At 38.4% G+C, this 27,894-nt stretch overlaps 1 protein-coding gene across 1 annotated transcript in view; it reads right to left on the bottom strand.

Moving 5' to 3' along the window:
* Iqub (IQ motif and ubiquitin domain containing) overlaps positions 1–23,165 on the bottom strand; it is a 71,083-nt gene extending 47,918 nt beyond the window's left edge. Inside the window, exons 1-6 of the mRNA XM_005402325.2 lie at positions 22,920–23,165; positions 10,260–10,669; positions 7,924–8,058; positions 4,590–4,751; positions 4,332–4,504; positions 3,934–4,089 (exon numbers count right to left, since the gene is read on the bottom strand). Of these exons, the coding sequence (XP_005402382.1) occupies positions 3,934–4,089; positions 4,332–4,504; positions 4,590–4,751; positions 7,924–8,058; positions 10,260–10,665 (1,032 nt within the window). The 5' untranslated portion in view covers positions 10,666–10,669; positions 22,920–23,165. The remainder of the gene's footprint in view (positions 1–3,933; positions 4,090–4,331; positions 4,505–4,589; positions 4,752–7,923; positions 8,059–10,259; positions 10,670–22,919) is intronic.
* Between the last annotated feature and the right edge of the window lie 4,729 nt (positions 23,166–27,894).

Raw genomic sequence — 27,894 nt, forward strand, 5'->3', positions numbered from 1 at the left:
GGCTAGGGCTTTAAAACCACTATACTAAAGTAAAATAAACCAGACTAGATGTAATTAACATTTTTAGAGAAAAGGCTATCAGACAAAACAATCATTTGTAAAAAGTTAACAACAAAAAATGCATCATAATGTTTATTTTTGAAATTTAAAAAGTAATATATATTAGCTTCAGTGCTATTGAATTTGTTAAACTTAAATACACCGAAACATATTTAAATAACAAATTTTCCCCTTCTCACACAACACTAGGGACTACTGGCAAGCAGTTTGGAGCTGGGAGAAAAGTTCTGCCACAGATGACAAATTTCATCCTACTGATTTGTCTGCTTGGCTGGTCCGCTTATCATCATCCAGCCAGGGGGATGGGGAAGGGACGAAGGCCACTTTACAAGCAACACCCGGCAGTGTCTCACACCCCTGCCCCTTGCTCCTCACAGTCCAGAGCTCCTGACAAGGAAGGGTCGGAAATGCAGTCTTGCATGGGTGGCCCAGAGAACATTACCACAACAGGAGAAGGGGAAAATGAACTTTAACAGAGAACTAGGACCTTGTTACAGTCTCACTGGGAGCATGTACAAGGCCTATGAAGGAAAACTCCTGTGAGAAAATCTTTTACAGTGCAAACAGAAAGGTCATAAAAATCAGACAGAATGAAAGAAAATAAGGGATGTGAACAATAAATTCAGACATTCTAAAATATGACTGAATCTGGACACTCCAAAGAGAATGCAGGAAGTTGGGTACTAAATTACTCAAAACATAACACAAGAACCTTTTCCAAAGGGAGATAGACAGGCGCTCAGACAGAAGGAGTCCATTACCAAGTCACAGTGCATCATAGTAATATCACAAAATGCCAAGGATAAAGTGAAAAGACCAAAAGTTCTAAAAAGAAGAAACAGCCGGGCGTGGTGGCGCACACCTGCAATCCTAGCACTCAGGAGGCTGAGGCAGGAGAATCGTTGTGAGTTTGAGACCAACAGAGCTCAAGGCCAGCCTGAACTGCATAGCGAGAGCTTGCATCAAAAAAAGACCAAAAAGAGAAGAAACAAAAAATAAGAATCAAACTGATATCAGACTTTTAATAAAATGGAGCTTCAAAGTTATGAAGGAAAATAATTCTGGAAATAAGTCTGAATCTAACCTTTTTACCTACTCAAACTAAAAATTTATTTTAGTTTATTGAATAAACTTATCAAATAAACCTTTTATACCTACTCACACTAAAAAGGTATTTTAGTTTACTGAATAAAGACTTAGACTATTTACTTTCTGCATGATCTTCAAAAGAATTACTAGGAAATACATCTCAGCAAAATTAATAAATTCTAGGGGGGAGTTTAGAGCAGTGAATAAAAAAAATTGAAAAAACCCACTAAGCTAAATGCATTTTATTTGAAGAAATCACATATATCAATGTAAATATATGTAAAACCAAAGGTCTGACATTGTAACTGCAGAGTAAAGATCAAATCCTGAGGGGAGGAATGAGGGAAGAAAGACTCTGAAGACAGGCCTATTACAGCTCTTTACCCACTCACCGAGAAGACGTATAGCCTTATTATATACATATTTGCCATAAAACAATTAGATGTGTTTTTTAAAAGTTTTATTAGTAATTACTAAAAAATACAGATTACTTACTTCTGACTAATAAAAGAACAAAAGAGGAAGAAGTTTATTTATTTAATGAAATGCAAAAGGAAGGAAAGATCAGTAAAGGATAAACCAGAATGATTAGTAAATTCACCAGATGAGATACTAAGGATGAGTGAAAATACCAGCAGGCATACATAACACCACTTGGTCTAATATGAGAAATGCTTAAATATACACTAAGTCTTGAACTCTAGAAACTAAAGAATAAAATAAACTGGGCCCTCATAGAAAGATAACTTCTGAAGATAAAGGAACTTCTAAAACAGAACCTCACTCCTTACCCCGGCTTCTAACTGCTCCCTCTTTCCTCACTCCTCACTCCCACCTCCCATGGAGGCTCCAACTCACTTCCCAAGATTCCACAGGGCACATCTACGTGGTTCCTGATGCCACCACCTTTGGCAGGCAGTTAGATTGTCCCTCTCTCTGCTCCAGTAAGTCAGCACTTCTCCATCTGCTTTATGATTTCAAAAAAAAAATCCTTTACTCTTCTCTCTTCTCATGCACTTTTTGTCCCTGCATGTTTATACTTTTCTATTCCTTTAATATCATTTTACTGGACTTGCAAAGTGGCATAGAGCGTTCTATTTCTCTACCTCACATCCTGTCTCTTCTACTTCCTCTTACAAAGAAAATTTCAACTTTCTTGAGAAGCATCGTGCTTCTTTAAAAATGCATTTCTCACACACTCTTGCCATAGTGATAGTCACATGACACACTTTAGGCCAGTGAGATGCAATTGAAAGTCACTGGGTGAGGCTTTCAGGAGAAACCCTTGAAGATGGCGAACGTGGGACCTGCACCCCTGACTTTTCACTGCTCCCTGCACAGAATGCAGCATAGTGATGAGCACCAGGCAACTGATTCCACCACGTCACACAGCAACTCAGGATGAGATGAGGAGAGTTGAGCCAAGGCTCCTGACGATATTGTAAAACCACCATCCAAACCCAGTACAGCACTTAAGTAAGAATTAGTTTGGACCAAGAAATTAGAGAAACTGTCAGTCTGGAATAACGGGCCCTAACAGAATGAGCAACAAAGTTAACAGGCAACAGTCTTTCTCCCGAGGACCCGCTGTAGCTATAAATGTCATAGCAATCCTTTTCTCTGAGTGGCTACTACTTTCCTACTCCCTGAGAAACTGTTCTCTAAAATCATAAAGTGGAAGAAACTCTGCCGTTTAAAATCAGATCAGCAAGAATGAAACATCCCACTCTTGCCAAGCGGATCTAAGTCACTTTGACAGGGAGAAGCAGCCTTGATTTACAAACCAGGTGATGAAGCTGAGAGAGCTTCAGAGAAGAAACAGCACTCTACAAGTCTATTAACTGTGTGCTGCCGAGGGAGCAGGCCCTGGCCCACTCTGCAGGCTACTGCACCTGGAGGCTGACCCTTTAGGCACACTTTTGCACTGAGAATAGCAAGAGACTCCCTCACTTAAATCCCACCTAAATTTTGCTCCCTCCAAACTCTATACTAACTCTGTTTTTCCTTTGTTTAGTGAAAATAAGTTTACACTAAAAAAAGGAAAGCTTCATCTGCTGAAATAATGCACTGATAAAGTCTGATGAGAGGCTAAATCTGTGGTTACCCTGTGTGCAGTTTCCTTCAAGCAGAGAATCTGTGAACCTGACTTTGAACTGCAGCTTCATCTCTCAAAGTCTTGGGCTGATCTCATTAGAACAACAGGTTAGCTCCAAACTTCCTCTCACTTGGAAAAGAAAATCTTATTTAAACACCTTCTTTGAGGTTATTTTTACTCATAAAAAAATAATGCTAGAAGGTAGATCGAACTAAGCTTCCTACAGGAGATCAAAGAGATTGGAAATAAACAGATGAAAAAATATATAAACTATGCAAATGATAAAATAGAGTTAGAAACTATACTAGTATCAGAGAAAATAGACTTTGCTGTCCTGTTTCGTTGTAATTAGTCAGGAAAGGTCCCTGCATAATTCTGCTCTGACAAGGATTGAAGCCAAGAGACAAAAGTGTTAAGGATAATAATCAGTAAAAATCAGTAAGATTAGTAATAACTCGGCCAAGGGCAACACATGAGATGCTTCAGATGTCTTAAGAAAAAACGAAGGGTTAGGAACGTTTAGGATTCTGGTTGCTGTCACAGAAGGATATTATAGATAAAGACTTCATTTAGCACACATGAAAAGTAATGCACATCCATATGGGTTCTTTCTTAAGCTAGTGTGGTTTAGGAAAACACACAGAGAACAACTGAGTTTTGGTATTTGCCCATAACAAAAGTTATCTTACCGCCTTCAGTCTTTGAGCATGGTATTCTGCTGCTGAAAAATATTTTCCTGGTGTTACAAGTTTATCAGTCATGTTTGATACATACACACCAATTTTAGTCATTTGTGTGGATGTTGTATTTGTAGTTTGTTGGATCTTCTTTCTCTGAAGGACTGTCTAAAATAAAAACAAAAAATTAAGTAAGTCTTCACTGTATATAGTTTTCACTCTACACACATATGTGCACATACACATATATGGAAAGAAAATTTTTCTACACATTCAAGTTAATTTTTTCTTACTATATGTATTGTCATGTAACTAACTAGAAATTTTTATTTGAGAGTCATATAGCATAGAAGTTATTAATTCTACAGCTTTAAGAGCCTAAATGGAAAATAAAAATATTACTATATTACCTGTGTGTCCCTACAAAATACATTAAACTTTTCAGGAATCTTTTTAGGTACAGTTTGTGTTCCAGCATTGTGATATTCTATTCCTGTTACTTTATGTCTAAATCCACCCAGGAATGGCTTGTGAAAGTCAGATTGTACAATTTCAACAGCTACCTCCTGGAACTGATCAATGCCTAAGGAGAAAAAGCCAAAGCTAAATGGAAGTCCAACTGCAAATACACTTGAAATACCTTATCTAAGAGACATTAAACAACTCACCAGTTTGTATAATGACAGTTATGATATGAGAGACATCATTTAATGTAGCTATTCTTTTGATTGGATACAGATCTGGATTTAGAGAAGAGATTTCCACTTGTACACTTTGCTGTGGCTTAATTCCATGTTGTATGAGAGTCTCATTGTTTTTGAGAATTTTACCTAAAAATGAAAATTTTAAATTTTATAGTGAAGAAATTGCTGTGTCTTTTGTTGGTGTCTTTAATGGAGACATAAAATTCTATGTACTTAAAATGTACAACATAATGTTTGGATATACGTACACATTGTAAAATAAAGCAAATCAAGCTCATTAACATATTCATTACTTCAAATATTTATCATTTTGTGGTGAGAACACTTAAAATCTCCTCTCAGCAATTTTCAAGTATGCAATATATTGTTACTAGCCATAGTCACCATAATCACAACAGTCATTAGAAATATATAACAAGGTAAACTCATTTTAATGTGATATAAATTACCAAAGATGTTTATAGGAACACATATCATTTAATTATTAAATACATAATTAATGATTTCTGCCTCTTGCTTTAATGTTAGAACAGAAAACTCTATAAGAGAGTACTATAATGTACTATGTATTTTATGAATAACTACTAGAAAGAAGCTCAAAGCTACAACTCTGAATTCTTTAGATGTACAAGCATAGAATAACCATGAAACATTTAAAAATAAAAACATTCTATAGTCTGAACAGGATCATGTATTAAACCTTGACACTACTGAAAACCACAATGTGCAATTTGTAAATATGGGACATATCTATATGGATTATTATAAAACCCTTTCTACCCTAGGGTTAAAAGCATAGACTCAAAATTCCACAAAATTCCTTCCTTTTTCTCTTTCCATAACCAGAAATTCACAAAAATTAATAAATGCCAAAATGAGGGTGAAACCCAGTTTTATGCTGGAGAAAGTGTGTATCACTTTATTTCTTCTTCTTCTTGTGCCCTTTGCCTGGCTCCATCCTACCATAGGTGTATTCACTAAGTTAACTCTCTTTCTCTGTTTTAAGTCATATGAAAGTGCAATAATGTCGCTGGCTGTTGTTTTGTGTCATGGAAACTTTACTGATGGGCTCTATATCAGTCTTCAAATGTACAGTCTTCCTCAATTACAATTAGAAATTTGAACACAGCAATAATCATACTCATAAGACATATCAAACGCCTGTCATCTGTTTTGGCTATATCCAGGAAAGCACATTCCAAGGTCTTTGAGCATCAATGTCATACCCTATATTCTTAACTTTAAAAATAAATATGAATTTCTGTAGACTTGGTGATTGTTGAATAATGGCCCCCAAATGCATCCATATCCCATTCCTGAGAATGCTCCCTTATGCAGGCAAAAGGGATTTTACAGGGTTCTGAGGCAAAGCGATCATCCGAGCTCTCTGGGTGGGCCCTACATGCAATCGCAGGTACCCTTATTAGAGGACGGAAGACCAAAATTTGATCCTAGAGAGAAGGCAGTGGGACAGAATCAAGGAGACCTGAGTGTGCCACTCCGTGACTCCGAAGACGGAGAAGAGGACAATGGGTCAGTACGTGCTGGGAATGCAGCTCGGACGGCTGGATGGCTAGGAACTGGCATCTCCCCTTCAGTCTCCAGGGGACAGCAGCCCTGGACACCCTGGGAACTGAGTGAGTGTTTCTGGCCTCCAGAAGCAAGCAAAACGCATGCGCTGCTTTAATGAAGCCACTAAGTTCATGATATTACAGCAGCCATAGGAAATCAATACAGGTTCCCAGAGCGCTCTTCCTTTTTCTGCTTGTTTCCACAGTGGGCAGAATCCCACCAAACAGACTCCAGTCCCAGTCCCAGAAGAAGCCACCTATCTTAGAGAACAGCTAGTATAAAATCTAGCTCTTCTGTCCTTGCTGCTGGCATCCCTTGTCACCCAGCGATGACACCTGGTGCTCAGAAAGACAGAAAGTCGTGGAGTACAAGTACGCGGACAGAGAGACCGGTAAGTATGGTCATGAGCCCCGGTCTCTAAGTGCTCTTCCTCTTCAACTGTGAACTTTCCCTCTGATAACCACAAGCGATTTCAAATTTGCTCTTTAGAGTCATACCCTGTTTCAGTTCAGACTCTGCAACTTATCACTTTGTGACTTTAGCAAACTTCCCTGTTTTGTTTTCTCTCAAAAAAAGGTCAATAGTAGTACCTATCTCAAAAGATCGGTGTGTGCATTAAATGATAATGTAGGCAAAATACTTTGTAGAAGTACTAACACATAGTAAGGATTCAATAAACCAATCATCATGATCACCATCCTTATCATTATTTTTTCCTAATAATTATTTAAAATATATCCTGTTTACTTAATCAAACTCTAATCAGTTATTTGAACATATTTTACTTTGTGAGTATTACATTCACTATAATGGATTTTTAAAGCAATATTTCAATTGAATTGTTTTTCTCTGGAAACTTTATAAGGCAATACCAAAGCTCTTGAAACAAAATATTAGGAGTTGTTCACACATATTTGATAGAAACATATACTAATCTGGTATAACTATCACAAAAACTATATCCAATCATGAAACAAGGATAACATAACTTTTGTGAGGCTTTTCAATATCATCCACAAAATAGAAATAAACCTAGCAACGTGGAAAGGACCTTAATATATAGAAAACACAATATTTTCAGGGGCTGGGGATGTAGCACAGTGCAACAGTTCTTCCCTAGCATGCATGAGGCCCTAGGCTTCCTCCCCAGGGAAGGAAGCAAGGAAGGAAGGAAGGAAGGAAGGAAAGAAGGAAGGGAGGGAGGGAAGAAGGGAGGGAAGAAGGGAGGGAGAAAAGAAGGAAGGAAGGAAGAAAGGAAGGAAAGAAGGAAGGGAGGGAGGGAGGGAAGAAGGGAGGGAGAAAGGAAGGAAGGAAGGAAGGAAGGAAGGAAGAGAGAGGGAGGAAAGAAGGAAAGAAGGAAGGAAGAAGGAAAGAAGGAAGGAAGGGAAACCTAAAGTCTCTATGTCCCTTTATCCCATTCTCATAGATTTTTGTGCATACTTTCACTGAAGTATTTACACATTACGTAGTAACTGCCACATGCAATTCTTTTTTACTAGTCTATGGACAACTTGAGAATAAGAATCTCATTTCATGTTTCTTTGTGCTTTCAGTTATTAGCCAAATATGTCATACAAATTCATCATTAAAAATCTTTTAAACAAATGAATGCATAATCATAATATACTGAAATAGTAAATATCAAGATATTGTTAAAGAAATCAAAGATATTGTTTACATGTTAAAACTAGAGATGACTTAATAAATTCATTACCCTCAAACTTACCTGCATGACTTATCTGCAATTCAGAAGGTGGGATACCTAATAAACGTGCAATGTGATCCACAAGGTATTTAAAAAAGGTGTCAACTTTAAAAGACATTATAATTTCCTGACCCACAGGAATAAGTACAATTTTTACTGTTGAGAAAAAAAGAAAAAAATAATCATAATCAAATATAGCTGGGGTAACCACTGATACTCCACAAACAGAAGCGAAATTCTGGGCCCCTTTCTAATCATATGGAACACAGGCTGCTTCTCCACCACACCCAGTCATATAGGAGAAATGGCCAACGATGACTTAAAAACTTTGGCTCAAAAAATTGATCACCTATAATATCAAAAATGTTCATCCTTGTTCAACAGCTGGTACATATTATCCTGATGGAAGCCTAGGAACATCTCAAAAAATCAGACATTTTTGGGTTGTAAGCCCCATGAAGTTAGAATGCACTGCAACTACTTTTCAAAGAAATGGCTACTATATGGCTCACTCACCCACCACAACTATTTTTCACAAACATTGGCACTGTGTGACTCACACTCCAGTCCACAAAGCGGGAGGTCAGGATGCTTAATTTTAAATACAAAAAATGTTATCAGAAAATGATTGTTCAAAAGCTATGAGAAAGAATATATCACTTAAGCCCTAATTAATATGCAGTCAACTTTTTTCTTCTATATCTCTAAACTTTAAATTTTAATAGGATTTAATAAGACGAAGTATAGAATTCATATTATATGAAAAGAGTATGTGTATTTCTAGATGTCAGACATCAGTTTTTCATAAAGCTAAATGAGACATTTATCAATAAATAACCCTATGACAAAACTTACCTAGGCATTAGTAATATTAAGGTACTTTGAGCTTACTAAAATCTGTCCTAATAGTTCTATAGAAGCAAAGACAATACTTTCAGATGCTAAACATTATCAGAAGACTGTTGTGATTGTTTCATGAATACAAAAACCTATAATTAACAGATTTTAAACCTTCCTTAGTAGTGTCCTCTTGAGCATTCAGAGAGGCGTATGTTAAGGGATTTTTCAAACTCAGGACTTACAGGACCAAAACAATTTTTTGTAATTATCATGTGTTTGTTATAAGTTATAATATCAGGGAATTACAAAAATATTCAAACTTAAACCCAAATTTACAGTAACTAATGAAATTGAGAAATACTTTGTTCTGTCAGATATAATTGGCTTAGTTTTCTGTTTTTCCTTTTCATTCTTTTTTTTTTTTTTTGATACCAGGAATCGAACTCACCACCTTGCAGGTGGTGCACAGCTGAGCTATATCCCCAGCCCCACAGTTTCATTCTTTACTTTTGTGGACACATCACCCAAAAATAAACTACCCACTGTGTTCAGAAACTATTTTTGACAAGCCAAAATATGCTGCTGCTACTTTTGTTAAATAATAGCCCATGTTCTCCACCCTATTGCCGGAAACTGTCTTAAAATTCATAAATAAGGAGGAAATGGAATGGTGAATTAATGGCTTTCTGTGTAAACACTTTATTCCTACTTCCCCTTCTTTGGTTTTTTTTTTTTTTTTTTTTTTTTTTTTTTTTTTTTTTTTTTTGGTCTTTTTGAGACAGGATCTCGCTGTGCAATTCAGGCTGGCCTTGAACTCACTGTGTAGCCCAGGCTGGCCTCGAACTCACAACGATCCTCCTGCCTCAGCCTCCCCCGAGTGCTGGGATTACAGGTGTGCACCACCACACCCGGCCCCTTCTTCGTAAACAGGAACACAATAGTAACCACTATGCACCATCAGGGTTATTTGGTGAATGTCTTTAAAACTGATCTACAACGAAAGACTACAGTTTTTCCAAAGCTAAATATGCAGTTAACACAAAGCACACTACAGCCATACGTGAAAGCAACTTGCTTAGTGGAACAGACCACTAAGATGTAAAACTGGAAAAGTCAGGGCTCAGGTTCTCACCCCACTTCTTGCTAGCTGTGTGCAACAGTTAATTCCAAAGTGGCATGCAGAGGACTCCAATTATACAGAAGCATTTGTCCACCCTTTCCCAAGGTCCCCGAGCAATTTTAAAGGCTACTTTTTTGAAAAAAAATATACAAATATGAAATTAAAATTTAATGATGCTCATTTATTGAGGAAGAATACACAGTGTAGGACAGAATTTTTCACAGATATTGAATAGATTCAAATGTTGTCACCACAGAAGTCTGGTGAATAAGGGAAAAGTAAAATAGTATCAGATATAAAATATATCTTCAAATAAAAATATACCAGAAAAAAAATCCAAAAAAAAGCATCCATTTTGCTAAAAAGGGAAAATAAAATATCCTATCTTTTCTAATACCTGTTGCCGAAGGATCTTTAATTGATATTTGCAACGACTGCCTTAGAGCCCTTATTTTATCCAGAAAAGCCAGACTTTCGTTACTGAGATTCTCTTTGTCAGACTCCACTGAATGCTGCTCTTCCTTGGGGCTCACAGACCCGGAAGCCTGTCTTGAGGACAGAGCCTCTTCCAGGAGCTGTTCCTCGCTGGATTCCTCATTTGTCACACTCTGGTCACTTTGCTCTTCAGGTGTTTCAGGACCCATACTGAACTGTTCTACTTCAGATATATTTTCTTCAGTTGGTTCTGACTCTTCCAGTGCTTCTGAGGGAAGTGGGATATTGATGATGTCAACAGCATTCTCGCTTCCTTCTGTGGAATCAACTATATCTCTAATATCCAACTGTTCGTCTTGGTCAGACATTTTCCTAAATTAAGAAAAATAAACACATTTATCACATATGTAATGGTTTCTACATCAAATATCAAATTCTTGCTGGTATAGAGTGATGTTCACAAATTAATACAATGTTGCCCATTAGTTCTCCAATGTTGATTACCTTATTAATGGCAATGTCAAAAAGCATTGGTGTATTTTTAAAAACACAGAAAGTAAAATAAGTAAAATAATTCCAAAACAAGAGTTTCGAGAGCAATATTCTATGAAGCATATATGGAAAAAATACTTGAATACGTTTTGTCACTCATCCTTAGTGCAGTGTGTCTTATAATAAAAAGACTTTCAGAAGTACTCTTTTCTGAATATGGATGACATGGATGTATGCTTCTGACAATAAAAATAATTAGAAGCTTCAAAGAACCAGCCAGGTTCAAAGCAATTGTTTCTTAGCTGCAGTACAGTTTTTGCATTAGTTCTGTGCTCACACATCCTGGCACAGATCTCCAATGACCTGTGCCCACAAAAACAAACATGTAAATGTGAGTTGAGCTTGGAGTTCATTGGAGCCAGAGGCCTTGGGCTTTGGAAACAGGATGACAGCGACTAGAAGCTTGGGCCAGGGTGGTCCAGGGTATGCCAGAGTTAGGTACAGAGTAGGAGCTAGATTAGAGCAGTGCGAGCCCAAAGAGCAAGCTGCGGAAGCTGGCGTCCAGGAAGGGAGGATAGGGCAGGCGGCCCTGAGCTCGCACTTCTATGACAACAGCAAGAGGAAGAGTAAACCTAGGAACAGGAGTAAGATGCAAAAGCCATGTCTGACACTTCTGATCTGACCACAAATTCTTAGAGAGAGAAAGAGGACAAATCATTCCCAGCCAGTGGAGATATCTGACCACCAGCAAACAAGATGTTTAAAAAGGAACATCTAGAATAAAAATATACAATTGTTTAACTCAGTGAATAAGCTATCAAGCATTAAAAAGAGCTGAAGAAAGGATTAGTCAACCAGGAGGAAATACTTTATAATAAATGCTGCAAAGAGATTAGGACATAAAAATACGAGTGATTAAGAACCATGAAGAAGAGAAAAAAGTCTAGCATATGGTTTTGCTATTTTTCAGCAAGCAAAGAATGGTTCTGTAGTCTTAAAAAGCAACAAATATGTGATACAGATCACACATGGCCTGTGAAGCCTAAAAATGGCCTTTTCTGAACATTTTTGTCAGTTTCTGATCTAGCATATGTCAAATTAGAGTTCCAGAAGGAGAAAATAAAATTATGAGGAAGAAGAAATATTTTAAAAGACAATGGCTGAGAATTTTTCAGAACTAGGAGAATGTGTGGATTCACAGATCCAGTAAGCACAGAATAAATCTACCAACATAAGATAAGCAGAAATAATTCATAACCATACACATTGTAATGAAATTACAGCAAACCAAAGACAGATTCCTGAGGGTGAACACTGGTAAAGGACACAATCATCTATTATTTGGGATCATTTTAATTTGATTTAATTAATTTAATCATTAATGTAAAAAAAAGTGACTGCAGACTCATTATAAGAAAAATAGAAGCAAAGCCAAGAAAGGACTAAGAGAAAGAAAATAATCATCAGTGTAGAATTATGCACCCAGAAAAATTATCCTTCAAGAAAGAAAACTGAAACATCTACAAGTCAGTTACCACAAAGATATCTGTTCTAAAGGAATTTCTTTTTTTTGTTGTTTTGTTTTTTTTTCCGGTACCGGGAATTGAACTCACGACCTTGCGCTTGCCAGGCAGGTGCTGTGCCATTGAACTAAATCCCCCCTCTAAAGGAATTTCTAAAGGATACACTGAAAGGAGGAAAAATGATTCCAAACTGAAATCTGCACAAGAGGGAAAGATGAATGCATAAAGCCACAAATATATGGATAAAGTCAAACAAATATTGTCAGTACAGAACTATAGAAAATCAAAATAGTAGAAGTTAGAGCCCACTATACAATTATACATCAACAAATTGGAAAAATGAGACGAAATGGATAAATTGATAGAAACACACAACTACCAAAGAAACAGAAAACCTGAACATACTAGTAATGAGATTGAATTAGTAATCAAAATCTTTCAAAAAAAAGAAAGAAAGAAAAGAAAAGCACAGAACCAAATGGGCTCATGGATGAATTATTCTACCAAATATTCAAATAATTATTCTAATCTTTTTTACAGTTTTCAAAAAGTTAAGTTAGGAAATACTTCAAAATTCATTTTAGGGAGCCAATATTATACTGACAATAAAGTCAGACAAGGACTCTAAAGAAAAAGAAAACTACAGGCTAAATATCCCTGTGAACATAGATGCAAAAAATCCTCAACAAAGTACAGGTTGAAATTCTTAATCCAAAGAGTCAAAATTGAAAATGCTACTAAATCTAAACTTTCAGCTTATTCTAAAATCTGAAAAACCTTCAACTTTGAGACACTTCTCTTTTGGAAAAGGAATACTCCATCTGTGTAAGTAAATGGAATTCAACAGCATTTTATTTATTTATGTAGCATCTGTACACGCATTTACTAGTGCGTGCAGTTCGCCGTCATCTTGGGGAGTGCTTACGTGTACACATTACAGCTTCTTATTTTTTAAATCCCATTCCCCTTGCCTCCCCCTCACCCCTTCCCCTCTGCTTCGCTAGTCCCTTTGTTCACACTGGTTACTTGTCTTAGCTCATGCTGTGACATATAGTGCTTACACTAATTGGGCCTATTAGGTTCTAATACATGGCACATCTTTATTCTTTTTATTTCCTCTTCCCCCCCTCCTCACGCCTAGCCCTTGTGCCCTTGGACCACTTCCCTACTGCAAGGCACCTGTCCCCTTGCCCTTTCTGTCAGTCTTTTCTCATTTTCTTTGTTTGTACTTTGGCTCACTCAAATGAAAGATACCTTCCAGTATTTAAGCTGTGTGTCTAGTTTACTTCACTCAACATTATTACATTTTCCAATAGTTAACATGGCTGTTCTACTGTCTTCTATTTCTTTGCTGAAAGAAACTGTCAGTGAGTCCTTGGTTGATTAGTACTGCATGTCTCTATCTGTTTTCATGAGAAACCACTTTGAAGATATCAATATGTAATACAACAAGCATTGTGAATTCCCTACCACTTTGTAACTCCGTATTGTCTGTACTATTCTTTTGCTATTTTGTAAAATGTTGTCTGTCTGTTAATGTTTTCCTCCTTTTATTTTTAAAATTTAAAAGAAAAATTATATTTTCAAGGTGGATCCATTTTCCTACAAATGCTCCAAATTTATCATTCTTTCCAGCTGATTAGTGTTCCATTATAGACAGATACCACATCTCCTTTATCCAGTCATCTGTTGCTGGGTAATCAAGCAGCTTCCTGGATTTAGTTATTGCAACAGCACTTTTTAAAACATCATTCAACATAATCAAGTGAGAATTATTCCTGGGATGCAAGGATGTTTCAATATACATAAATCAGTAAACATACACAGTTATTAGCATATCAGCAGAATTAAGCCCCAAAATGTATGATCATATCAACAGATGTAGAAAAAATATTTGACAAAATTCAACATGTTTTCATATTAAACGTTTCAGTAAATTGAGCACAGAAGGAATGTATCTCAGTGTTTCTCAAGAAAAGCCACATAATGGAAAGCTCACAGCTACTTCACTCAATGGTAAAATGTTGAAAGTTCTTCAAAGCTCAGGAATAAGCCAAGGATGCACTCTCTCACCGCTTCATTCAACACAGTACTGTAAGTTTTAATCAACCAACTAAACAAGAAAAAAAGAAAAAAGGAAGGAAAGAAGGGAAGGAGGGATAGGGAGAAGGGAGAAGAGAAGGGATGGAAGGGAGGGAGGGAGAGCGTCTAAATAAGCAAGGAGTAAGTGACAATATTTTGCACTTGCCTAGCATGCATGAGGCCTGGGTTGTCCCAGTGCTGAAAAAAATGGTCTGTGCACTAGGAGACTGGCTCTACCTCTCCAGGCTGCTCATCTGACAAATATCCGTGAAAAGCCAGTGCAGAACAACGCAGCCACTGCCTCTCACGCAGAAATACAGGAGAGCTACGGAGAATCGTCTCCCAAGAGGAATGGCAGCCAGCCCCAGGAGCCTCCAGAGCCAGGCTCTTGTGATTATTTTCATAGCCGCCCAGTGAGGATGCTAAGTTCACAACATTAACAACCGTGCGCCTCACGCAATCAACAGGACCTGTGCCCGCTCATCTGCACTCCGGAACACTGTCAAGTTCCCTCTGACCCCACCCAGTGTGGATGAGGCCCCACAGCATGGCCCATAGCACTTACAAGCACCCCCAGGGCACAAACCTACAGGGCATTCAAACAAGGTAGAAAAACAGTAGACCAACTAGGGCACCCACTGCTACGGCTTGTGTTGGGATGTCCCCCCAGTGCTTCACGTGATCACGGGAGGCAGGCTTTTCGGAGGTGGCTGAATCTAGAATTTGTGACTGAGTTATTTGTCTAGTGCTGGGATTATGGGTGTGAGTGCTACACCCACCTAGGGTGAGTAACCTACACAATATACGGACAGAAAGAGTCTTCTCTTGCACTCCTCCCTTTTCTTTGCTTTTGCTGTTTTCTGTTGCCAAGAACTGCTGTCTTCTGCCATGTGCCACTGTGCCTTGGCACCAGCCAAGTATGGACTGAAACCTCCACAAACTGTGAACTAAATAAACCTTTCTCTCTTTAACTGTAGGCATCAGGTATCTTGACTCAGTAACGAGAAAAAAGTAATCAAGACCCCCACCAAGGGAGCAGCACAGATCCTCGTAGGCCTGAGGCAGTCAATTTTGTACCCATAACATATGTAATTCACATCCAGCAGCGTAGTAAACATGTAAGGTTTGCTTTTGGGGTCACCCTCAATTCTTCCCTTTCTCACCACCATTATTCAGTCATTCAGTGAGCCCTGTGGATACTGAAACAGTCTCAGTCACTGTAACTGTCTGTTGGTCACCTTAATTTCAAGTTTGAAATCCTTACATCCAGAAAGTGTCCATTAATCTCACAGTAGCCAAAATAAAATTTTTTTTGGTGACTTGGATCAAATCCAGACCCTCATGCATACTACATAAGTGCTCTACCACTGAGCACCCTCCCCGCTAGGCAGATCAGATCATGGCCCTCTCACTCTTAAATACCCCTATAATAGAATGCTTTCTAGAAGAGAAGTTAAAATACTCATCTTGCCTTTCAAAGTCCTAAAGGATCTAGCTCAGGCTCATTTCTGTTACCTCATTTTGTAAACATCCCACCCCAACCCCATCTTAATATATGTGGGGTTGAGTTCCAACTTTGGAGGTTTTCTCTTTTCTTTTCTTTTCTTTCTTTTTCTTTCTTTCTTTCTTTCTTTTTCTTTCTTTCTTTCTTTCTTTCTTTCTTTCTTTCTTTCTTTCTTTCTTTTCTTTCTTTCCTTCTTTCTTTCTTTTGGTACTGGAGATTAAACCTAGGGCCTTGAACATGCTAGACAAGCAGTCTATTACTAAGCCACCACCTCAGCTATTTACATTTTATTTTTAGGCTGTTGCCCAGGTTGGCCTTGCACTTATAATCCTCCTGCCTCAACCTCCTAACTAGCTGGGATTACTGAGGTGTGTCACCACCACACCAGATTTGCATTTTCCATTTTCTCTGTCAAAAGTGTGTTACCACAGATCTGTACCTCTAACTTCTATTAATCTTCCTCATCTCAGCTCAAATGCAACTTCTGTAAGACGGATGCTAACCACACCCCACCGCCCTCCCTATGTTATTTTATTTATAGATCTAATCACTGCTGAAAAGCATGACTTCTTCCTTTACTTCCTTGGTTCATCCTTTAGTAGAATAATGTGTCGTGAAAGGAGGAATATTTTCTGCCTTGTCAGTCTTGGTTTTCCACAATGAGAAATAGGTTTAGCAAGTGGCACATGCTAAAATATTCTTGATTTTTGTAATCCCAGCACTTGGGAGCCTGAGGCAAGAGGATTGCTGTGAGTTCAAGGACAACCTTGACTATAAAGAGAGTTCAAAGCCAGCCTGAACTGTGTAGTGAGACCCTGTCTCAAAAAGACAAACAAATTCTGGATTTTGATGTATAAATAGATAAATACAAGATGCAAAGATCAATATTATGAGAACGTTGACATAATTCACTATGCTAAGCAAAAGGAAAAATACCTATACATATGTCAAAAGTCAGTACATATTCCTGACTTCAGAAACTTACGATTTAAAAATAAAATCAAAGTTTCTTTTTTCTGATAAAGTGTATCAACCTGTAATGTCTTATTTAATTGAACACTAGATGCATTCTCATTAAATTTAGGAACAGAAAGAAGATGCAACTATTGCTGCATTGAATACCACAAAGGAAAAAGAAATGAGGCATAAATATTTGAAGACAGTGCCAAAATTTTATCACTTATATGAGTCCTTCTAAGTTAAAATAACAAAATTGATATGAACATCCTTTATTGAAAGAAATACCCAGAAATTAAAAAAAAAGGATACACTGGTTCAATTTCTCCATCTATGCTATCAACACCTTTAAGAAAAACCTTGGTCATAATTGACCTCACTCGTTTTCTGACAAATTTTTATTGAGTACCTGCTCATTACCAGTTACTCTTTGAGCTGTGTCTAAAGACACAGAAATAAACAAAATACAGTTACTGAAACATCCCTGCAGTAATCAGACTTACATTCTAGTGTAGAAATCAGACAAGAAACAACTAAATTAGCAAAATATATACTAGGTCAGGTAAAGACAAGTGTTAAGGAGGTAAAAAGTGAAGATAACTGAGACGTATTCCTGTTTCCAGGGATGGCACTGAGGAGGGATTTGCCGAAACAAGCGTGGTGGAAGACAAACAGCTCACCTAGGGTAAGGTGACATTCGAGCAAAAGGCTAAAGTGAGAAAATAAGCCAAGTATGAGGACAAATGGGGGAATAATGGAAAGCAAAAACCTAAGCAATCGTGATTTCATGTGCCTGGACAGTAGTGAGCAAAGGGAAGACTAGGAGACAAGGTTGCAGGGCGAGGGCATCACATCAATTGGGCCTGACAGACCATTAGAAAGACGCTGGCCTTGCTCAGTGAAGCCAACAGAAGTTTTTGAGGAAAGAAAGAATGGTGTCTCACAATTTAATAGACCTAATCAGGCTGCTGGGCAGACAAGGTGATTATGGGAGGCAAAAGAATAGTTAGCTGGTAGATGACTGGGCATTTCCTGGAATCTACTGCAGTAACCAAAATATGGGGTGAAAAGGACCACAGTGATGACAGTGGAGGGCAGTGGGTTGGCAGGGGCTACATTCTGCATATATTTTCAAGATAGAGCTGAAGGGATTTGATGATGAACTAGCTATAGCCTATGAGATAAAGAAAGGAATCAGGGATACTGCTAATATGCTTCGCCTGAGCAACCGGAAAGATAGTTACATTTAGAGAAATGAGGAAAGCTGAAAATAAAGCCGGATTGGAATGTGAGTGGGAGTTATAGCACAGTTTGGTTTGGGGAAAGATGTGTGAGATGCCCATTGGACAATCAGTGTAGGGTGGGTAGTTTGGAGTGCTGAGAAGCTGTCTAAGAAATGGAACGTGGACAGTTAGAAGTCTGCAGATGGTGAGATATGTGACATCTGTGCAGTTACAAATAGCAGCCTCACGCTCTAAGCAGGTCCTCGGATGGGTTCAACATAAATCAACACCCCTCCACGTTGCTTAGCATGCAACTGCCTCCATTTCCTACTTGCTATGTTCTGTGATGCCCATTTTCACTTCATTACTAGTTTATTATGTGATCTGCACTACCCTCCTGCATGCCAGATACATCCTCCTGTGGAAGACGGTACTGATGACATCCCTTCTCGACAGCTGGTAGGTTCTATGTATTGCAGTATCAACAGTTCACAGGGGGTCTTTAATTAATAATATGAGTAAGTCATAAAAAATACATAATTACATAAAAAGTTTTCAAGCTGTTAACTGTCTTTAAAGAAGGTGGTTAGCAATTGTCCTTATAATAATGAGTGATCAGCATCTTTTTATCCTAAAAATAAGAAAGTTTAAATTTCTTTCCTTCTTTTGTCTTTTTGAGACAGGGTTTCACTATACGCAATTCAGGCTGGCCTTGAACTCACTTTGTAGCCTAGGCTGGCCTTAAACTCACAGTGAGCCTCCTGCCTCAGCCTCCCAAGTGCTGGGATTACAGGCATGCGCCACCACACCCAGCTTTAAATTTCTAAATTATAAAATCCTAGTGATTGTAGATCAGAAAGGACTCACTGCTATCTAGTACTGTGGTACTCAGCTTCGGTTTTCCAACATGGAATTTCAGGAAGAAATCGACCCTAGAGCCAGTTTGCTTGTGTTCATATCCTCACTTAGTAAATCCCTGGTGAGAGAAGCCATCCGCCATGGGTTCTGACGGTCCCAGCATGTTCTTGCTAGGTACAACAAAGACACAAAGCCAAGTCCAGTGCTCACCAGGCCACATGTCAGTGTTGCGTTTGCAACAAGAGCCATGAAAATTGAGATACTTTCCCCTACAGAGCAGGCTTTGCTTAGATGTGGTCTGAGTATGTCTCTCACAGGCTCATGTATTGAGCAACTGGTCTTCAGTTTGACAGTGCTGGGAGGTAGTAGACCTCTAAGAGGGGGATCCTAGTGGGAAGTCACTGGGGACTCCATCCTGGAAAAGATTAAGGGATTTCTGTTGGACCCTGGGCTACTCCAGAGAGAGCCCTCCCGACACTGGCTTCTGGCCTGGAGGTTGTGGCTCCCTCTCAGGTGACCTGATGCAGTTACCCTGAGCAACACTGCAGCGAGGGAAGTCTCACCAGGCTGGCACTGTGCCTTTTGGACTTTCATCGTTGGAAACTGTGACCTAAATAAACCTATTTTCTCTATGAGTTTCCCAAGAGAAGCTGCTCATTTACAGTCACAGCAAACTGATGTATTTACCTGTGTCACCCCTGAAGGACCATAGGAAATTGGCACAAACTTGAAGCTCTGGCTACTTCTTTTGCCTGGAGCCCTTTGTCTCTGACCAGCTCACCACAAGCGGTGATAGATAAATGTATTCCTACGCAAGTAAGGCAAAACACCAAACCTTCACAGTTCTTCATGCTTACTAACTGTTTGCCTTGAAGAGATAAAGTTTCTTAGGTCTCATTTTCCTCATGTGTGAAACAGATTATCAATAGCTTCAAATCAAAGGTTCTCTCGAGAATTAAACAAAATAATGTATAGAAAAGTACTTAGCAAATGGTTCCAGGCATACAGTAAGCACTTAAATGTTATCCAACTAGCAATGGACTCTTTGTAAAGTTTCTGAAAGGCTAGTGAAAATTATATATGAGCAGTGCCTCACAGGTGTTACATAATTACTTATTTTTTCAACAGACAAAAATATTTCTGAAATACAGTATAAAGCTAGTAAGTATTTATACTAAATTATCTAATCCACATAGGTGATTGATGTTGTTGTGCTCATTTTACGGAGAAAGAACTAAGCATAGGAAACTTGAATAATGTGTTCAACATCGCTCAGCAAAAAAGCAGATCTGTGACCCAAATGCAGTCAATCTGGATCCACATTTTTAACCATGGCGCTGTGCCGCGCTTCTGGGTGAGAATTCATGGGGACCCGGCAGAACAGGTGAGGGTCCTGGTGATGAAGGAAAAATCTAGGAACTGCTGACCTTCATCTAGATGAGGAGGTGGAGCCTCCGGGATGCCTCATGGTATGAGGAGGTCTGATTCAGAAGTTCATGATAATGTTACAATGAGAAACTGTCCTTTATTTTTCTGTGAGAAACATGACATTTAAAAATTGAGTAGAAAATATTCAGCAAGGTTTTGTTTTCTTCACCTTTCTAGGATAAGCGGGTAATTACAGTGATTCCTAATACTCCCCAGATGTATATTAACATGCTCCACTTGTACTTACAAATATGCATCAACTGTGTCAGTAGATATTAAATGTAAATGACAAAGCACAGATATCACAGTGGGAAACATAAAGTGTTGTGGAATTCCAACCTAAACAGGTAGCAATATCATCAGGTATTTTGTCCCAGCAACAGAAAAGCCTAGTAATATAGCTTATATCACTATGAATTTGAATATGTAAACTACATTATCATCTATTTTAAAGCTCTGTACTGTTACAACTTTTTAAAATTTAATGCGTACTTAACATATTTCTTCACACTTATTTCTACATAAAACCTGTTTTTCTACCTCATTCCTTTCATCGTCATCACAAGAGTGAGCCATCACCAGCTCTTTGCCCTTCTGTGCTCATTTAAGCCATCTCCAGTTTCTTGCTATTAGAAATACAGAGCTGCAACAATCATGTTGTCCATACGTCTCTGTGTGCTTGTGTAAGTGACATACAATATCACCTAGAATTAAAATGAATAAACCAAAAGGTACGCAGAACTTAATTCTGTCAACTCCCATCAAACTGCTTTGCAAAAAGGAAGCATCCTTTTCAGCAGTTTTTTTCCCTTTCACAATATCTACTGTACCTTTTGGATCTTATTTACTCTTTCAGGTTCTTCCACTAGGGAAACAATACAATATTTACACACGCGGGTCTGATTTATTTCACTTCTGAGTATGGCCTCTAGTTGCCAAATTCTGTACTGTTTTTATTGGTTTATTTTAAATTCTCTTTAAAATTTTTTTAAAAAAAAATAGTTGTACAAAAGCAACCCTAATTCCTGAACTGGTATTGATATAATGCCACTTAAAAAGAAGCATCTTTCTTTTTAAGAAGAACAGGCCCGAGACACTTTCCTTCCATACTTATACTGTTTCATGAGGCTTAATCAAATGCCCTATTTATGTGTGCTTTATTTCCTATTATATATGTGATGTGTTTGTGTTCCCTTTTATTATACCCTAGTTTTAAATTGTTAGTTAGTGAAATGTATTCGCCTTTTTGCTTATGACAGTTTCCAAATTTCACGAAATGCTTAGGAACATCTCAAAATGAAACATACATATTTATCTGCACATAAAGTGAGGCATATCTGTAAATGATAAACAGTGATTTCAAGATATACAATGTTAAGAATAAACATGAAGGACAGTACAATATACACACTGACAGGTATAACTACAGGTTTGTATGTACATAAGATCACCTCTGGAAGTTGAACTGGAGGTGTGGAGAATAGGCAAAAGGCAGATTTTCAATGTTCACTCTTCCTATTGTTTAAACTTTTAATCATTTCATGTATTATCTATTCAAACAAGTTCTAACTTTATCATCAAAACCTTAAAAACCTACAAATACTGGTGAGGTTGTAGGGGAAAAGGGATACTTCTACATCACTGGTGGAATGTAAAGGAGTACAACCACTATGGAAATTAGTGTGGAGATTCCTAAAAAAAAAACCCTAAAAATAGAAATTCCATTTGACTCAGCCATCCCTCTTCTTGGAATCTTCTTGAAAGAGTTAAAGACCTCGTATTACACTGATAGATGCATACCCGTGTTTACAGTGGGCAGTACAACACCTAATACCTAAATCTTGGAAGTGGCCTACATGTTCATCAAGAGATAACCTGATAAAGAAAATATGTTGGGTACATAATGGATTACTGCTCGGCCATCAGGAAGGATAAATTTGAGTCATTTGAAGAAAAATGGGTGCACCTTGAGACTATAATACTAAGTAGAACAGACCAGATAAGAGAAAGTTAAATATGGCATAGCTTCCTCCTTCATGACAAACCCAAAGGATAAATAACTTAAAGAGCAAAATACAGATTACAGGAAACGAGGACGCAGATGTTTTGATGGGAAGGCGATCTAGGACGGAGGGAGGTGGGGAGGGAAATAAAGCGGATTTAGAGGCAATAAGTACACGTACCAACTCCTCATGATGAAGGTATTCATGGTGCTCAGCAAAAAACTACTAAAAATAAATGAAGAAAAAAGAACAAAAACACTCTGTTTATGACTGTACACAGGAAGCGCTCCTTTTTACTTGCAGTGCATGATTTCATTTCTTACCTTTTAAGGCTTGACGCACCTGGCACATGAGCGTAAGCAGAGAGGCGGGACCCAGTCTTGCCCTCTACCAGTCAGATAGGCCTGGTGACATTTTAAGTTTAAGACACAGGGACGAGGCGCAGGAGAAGGGCCCGCCTGCCGAGGACAAGCGGAGAGCCCTGGGCTGACTGGACTGAGGAATTTCGAGGGCTGGCCAAGCGTTTCTAGAGTCTCGTGTCTGCATAGTTACCTTGTGACAGGCGCTCAGGAGGGCGGGACGCTCACCGCGCAGCCTGCAGCCGCGCTCGGACTCCCAGCGGAGCGCAGTAGAGGGAGAGGGCAGGTCGGACTGACCGAGCGTGGTGTTCTCCCGCGGCCCGAGGGCAGCCCGAAAGCGCCTCCTACCCGCGCAGAAGCGCAGCCCGCGGGCCCGCAGGCGGTTTCGCAGGTCCTCGCAGGCTGCCCTGCGCCCGCCGAGCCTCCGTTGCCGTCCGTATCCTAGCAACGGCTCCGCGCATCCTCCCGGCGCCCGGGCGAGGCCCTGCCCGCCCCCTCCGGCTGGGAGGAGGGCGCGGCCGGGAGGAGTCCCGCGGTCCGTCTCGAAAGTCCGGTCACCCTGGGAGAAGGGCGCCGCTCTCCACTCCAAACTTTAAGGGCAATTGATGAGTACAATAAAAAACAATCATAATCAGAGAACACAGGTGTGCAGCGGGGTGTGACTTCTTGTTTTTGTTAATTTTAGAACTCAGCTTTTGGCTTTCTGGCAGCCGAAGAGAAAAGGCACACAGCAGTTATGTAGTTGCCCATTTCTAAGGAGAAACAAAACATTTTTTAAACTTGTAAAGGGCCCTCCTCATCTTTAAACTCTTTAAGGAAGTTTTAAAGAAGAACGGAACAGTGCTGGGGAAAGATCGAGCATGTTCCTGTGCAAACTGTAGCAACAAATTCATGTGCCTGTTTCCTAATAGGCTCATAATCGTGCTTATTATTGTCACCTTACAATAGATTCCTCAGTCCTAACGAAGATTTTATTAAGGAGGAACTGCTATTAATTTCATTTCACTGAGAAAACCAAGACACACAAAAGTTAAATTTAAAAAAGGGATTAAACCCAAGTAGTCTTACTCTAGAGCCCAGGTTTTAAACCATTATTCTAGACTACTATCTTAACACCCTAAAGTATTTTTAAAACATGTGGAAATTAACAAAATAAAGTTTTGTTATATATAAAGTGCATTCCTTCATTTACAATGGCCAGTGTCATTTCCGTATACCATGCTCCTACAGTTGTACTCTCATCTCTCCAGTAACTCCCTGATGTTCAGGGCTGGTTTCTCTAGTCGTCCCATTTTAAAATGCCTACTTCTTACTAGGACAATATGGAAGATGTCTTATATTTTCAGATAAAATTGGCTTTGTTTTAGTAATGATTTTAAGACAAGCAAAAGCTAAAATTTTATGTCCTTTCTACACACTTAGGAGGAGCAAAGAAAAAAGTTACAGAGGTAATCATCAGTATTTGTCTCCATGGATAGCCCTGGTGTAGAAGTGTGCAGAAAAGTGTCTCCAAATACCCACTTCTGCTTCCAAAATCATCATGTATCTTGAACCCCACTAGGAATAAAAAATCCCACCCATCTTAATTCCCACTTTTCCCGGTCTCCTCTTTAAAATTTATGTTTCGTTGTCCTCCATGTTAGATGCAGTAGGAAAACAATAGGGTTACAAATAGAGATAAGAAATACAGACAAGAAAAACAGGTAGTAGATTTCCAAATACTTCTTAGCATTAAATATGACTCGATACCCACTCTGTGTTCATATTTCAGAGTTTGCTATCATTTTCCATTTTACTTTCTACCCTAAATTTATCTATTTTCTCAGAATTTATTATCCAAAATGGCGTCTTTGTCAAGAAACATCTACTTCAGTATGTATCTACAAAATAATCATTTGTTTTAACTTTCTTATACTCTACTTTTACAAAGATGCCACCTAGTGGCTTTATGAGATTGAGCATTTCAAAGCAGTTCCCTTACTACTAAGCACCTTACATAGATTTCTAATTTAGTCCTTACAAAGATTTTATTAAAGAAAAACTGCTGTTACTTCCATTTTATTAATGAGAAATCCAAGACAAAGGTTAAATAAAAAAAAAAAAGGATTAAATAGGTTAGGTTAAAATGTATCATGATATAAATGGATATTAGAAAAAAATATATATGAGTAATTGCTATAGGCAGCTGAGTTAGATAGAAATACTATAGGCAGACAGGGCCAGGCCCTCGAAGGAGCCAACATGAAAGATACGTATTTGCTGCAGGCCAGACCTCAAGACAAAGGACTAAACAAATGCACCCACATACCTTCCTAGGGATGGACATCAGAGCTTGATATTCTAAATAGGTAGCCGATCACCTTGAAGAGTCCTTGAACCAACCCTTCAGGAAAAGCCCTTTTGTATTCACGCCCGCTTGCCACTTGACTCACCTCCCCATTTGAGCCCAATTTAATCAATTTTACCTGAACAATTCTTATTGGCCATAGTTTTGTCCATTTTTCCCTACCTTGGACTCGCCTCACCTCGTGGCTTTACTCTGTAAAAGTCCCTAGAAAAGACAGAGTCTTAGGGTAACTCACTCGGGCCCCCCTTCTGTCTCTCTCTTAGACAGAAACTTTCTTTCCCTCAATAAATATATTCTGCTCTTAACCTCCGTCGTTCCTAAAATGCATTCTTCGATTTTAGAGAACACAAACTTGTCTCATGTATCATTCAGGTTGGGAGTTTTTATTTTCCTGTATCATAATTATTTAGAACACTAAGGACCAGAAAAGTATTCTTTGTTTGGTTTTGTTTGTTTTGGATACCAGGAATCGAACTCAGGACTTTATGCTTGTCAGACAAGTGTTTGTGCCACTGAGCTATATCCCTAGCCCCTGGAAAAGTATGCTTTGGAAATTATCTATGTGGATTAATTTTGGATCTTGTTTGTGAGCTAGCTAACAGAAGTACAGATCCACAGACACTTTTCTGAAACTTTTTCAGTTAGTCCAATCTGTTTAATATTCAAAGTTTTTTAGTTTTGAAAGATAATATGGGCATTTGTTTTACATTATCTAACAATTCATGAGTTTGGGGATAGAGCCCAGAATCAAATACAGTAATACTTCTATGGTAAAATATTCAAATAACAGTGGAATAAAGGCCATAAATATCTTTGCATCAATTGAGGTCAGGTTTGTTTCTGAATGAGTTATGAAAAACTGTCAATTTTCAGAGATTTTTGAAATTCACATAAATTGTGGACCTGCTTTATCTGGAAGAAAAGGCATCTACCCTCCAGTTAAAAGAAAGTAAAATGCAGTATTTTTTTAATAAAATAGCAATACTAATCTTTAAGAAAGCAAATGGGGGATGAATATAATCAAAATATATTATACATAATGAAATTCTCCAAAATGTGAAACTGTAGGAAAGGAGGGGCAAGGGAGGCTCCAGGGGTAATGAGTAAAGTCTGCTGTGTCCATGCACAAATCTGCCAGATGAAACCCATTAATGTTTACCCAATATGCACTAATAAGAAAATGTAGAAAAAAAGCTAAAGCATTCACTTAAATTTGAAAATCATGAGAAATTTTTAAAAAATCATTGCAATGTTTTTTCTTTACTCATATATATAGGGTCATCTATCACAAATTACATTTAAGTGCACCACACAAAGTTATCTATCCTGAAATTAAAGAGCACTGTGAACATTGTTAGCAATGCATAGCAAACTCAAGTTCTCTGACATATTCAAAAATACTTTGTGTGTGGTTTGCTTCTATGTGTGAATCTCTCTTTTTCCCATCCCTACCATGTTTATGGAAATGAGTTGGTGCCATGCAGTCTGGATCCCTTGTATGATTCTTCCTGAGCACTCTTTACCCACCCTCCTTAGGCACATAGTATGGATGAGAAACAAACTTGCACTGAAGACATGAGATTTAGGAGTAGCCTATGCCAAGTCACTTTTTCACATTCATTTTCTTCATTATCTAGAGCTTTGGCTTAGTGCCTCTAAACAGAATTCCAAATGCATTTCTATAGTTCCCATTGATATTCCAAGTCTTATATTAAATCTACAATGTAGAATTTCATAGAACAGTGATTTTTATTGGGGAGAGAAAGGAAGGAAGGAAGGAAGGAAAGGGGAGGGGAGGGGAGGGAGGAAGGACGGACAGAAGGGAAGAAGGAAGGAAGGAAGAAAAACTTGTATGTTCAGCAACGTGGTACATAATCCTAAACCCCAGTGTTAGGTTTTGTTTAAATGATGGAACCTGAGAGAAAAAAAAGAAAAAGCAGACATTAGATTATATGTAGAAATTTCCCTATATTGACATTGTTAATATTTCCTCCCTTTGAAAAGTGATACATTTACAGATGTTTGGTTTTTTTCCATAGATACTGTTACCAGCTTAATTAGCCTCTCACTTTTCTGACTGCACTTAGGATTTGAAGCAGGAGGGATTGAAAGTTAAAGTTCCACCCTATTTTCAGGCAACTCTAGCTAAAAATAAAAAATAAAAAATGTTGGAGATGTAGCACAATGTGAACGCCCTGCATTCAATCCCACTATGGGGAAGGAGAAAAAAAGGAAAAGTAAAAAGTCAAAAACAAGGTAAACTCCCTTTCTTCTACCCCCATTCTCTGAAGGCAGAGTTAGAGGGGAATAAAAGGACCACTAAAACCTGACGCCCAGTGCATCATGTTCTACTCAGGTAACAGACTGGACATCCAGCTCCTCCTCTTACAGGAAGGATGACAACCTTGAGAGCTGATCTTTATTTAGTAGGGTCCAGGACAGTTATAGTGTACATAATCATCCTTATGAAGTTACTGAATAATACATTACACAGTTCTCCTAAGTAAAATCCATTTCCTTCCAAAGGAAAGAAATTTGCATAAATTGCAATATTCTGAAGTCCAGATGTGGGAAGGAGTATCAGCTCTCATGTCATTTTGTTTGCAAAGCTCAAATGGAGTACTTCTCTTTCCTGAAATACCTGAAGTATGGTGACTAGCTGAATGAAACCCACAGAGAAGCTACAGCAAATTAAAGTAAACCATTCCGAAAATTACTCAGATTAGTGTAGTGGACACTTGGCAACACTGAAAATTCACGAACAGAAGAATCATCTGCAAAGTGCTTGGTCAGGATGCTTAATGTGGAAGTTTATAGGCAG

The sequence above is a fragment of the Chinchilla lanigera genome, unplaced genomic scaffold (genome assembly GCF_000276665.1).
Source record: "Chinchilla lanigera isolate Chin_1 unplaced genomic scaffold, ChiLan1.0 scaffold00078, whole genome shotgun sequence".
NCBI classification, from domain to species: Eukaryota; Metazoa; Chordata; class Mammalia; order Rodentia; family Chinchillidae; genus Chinchilla; species Chinchilla lanigera.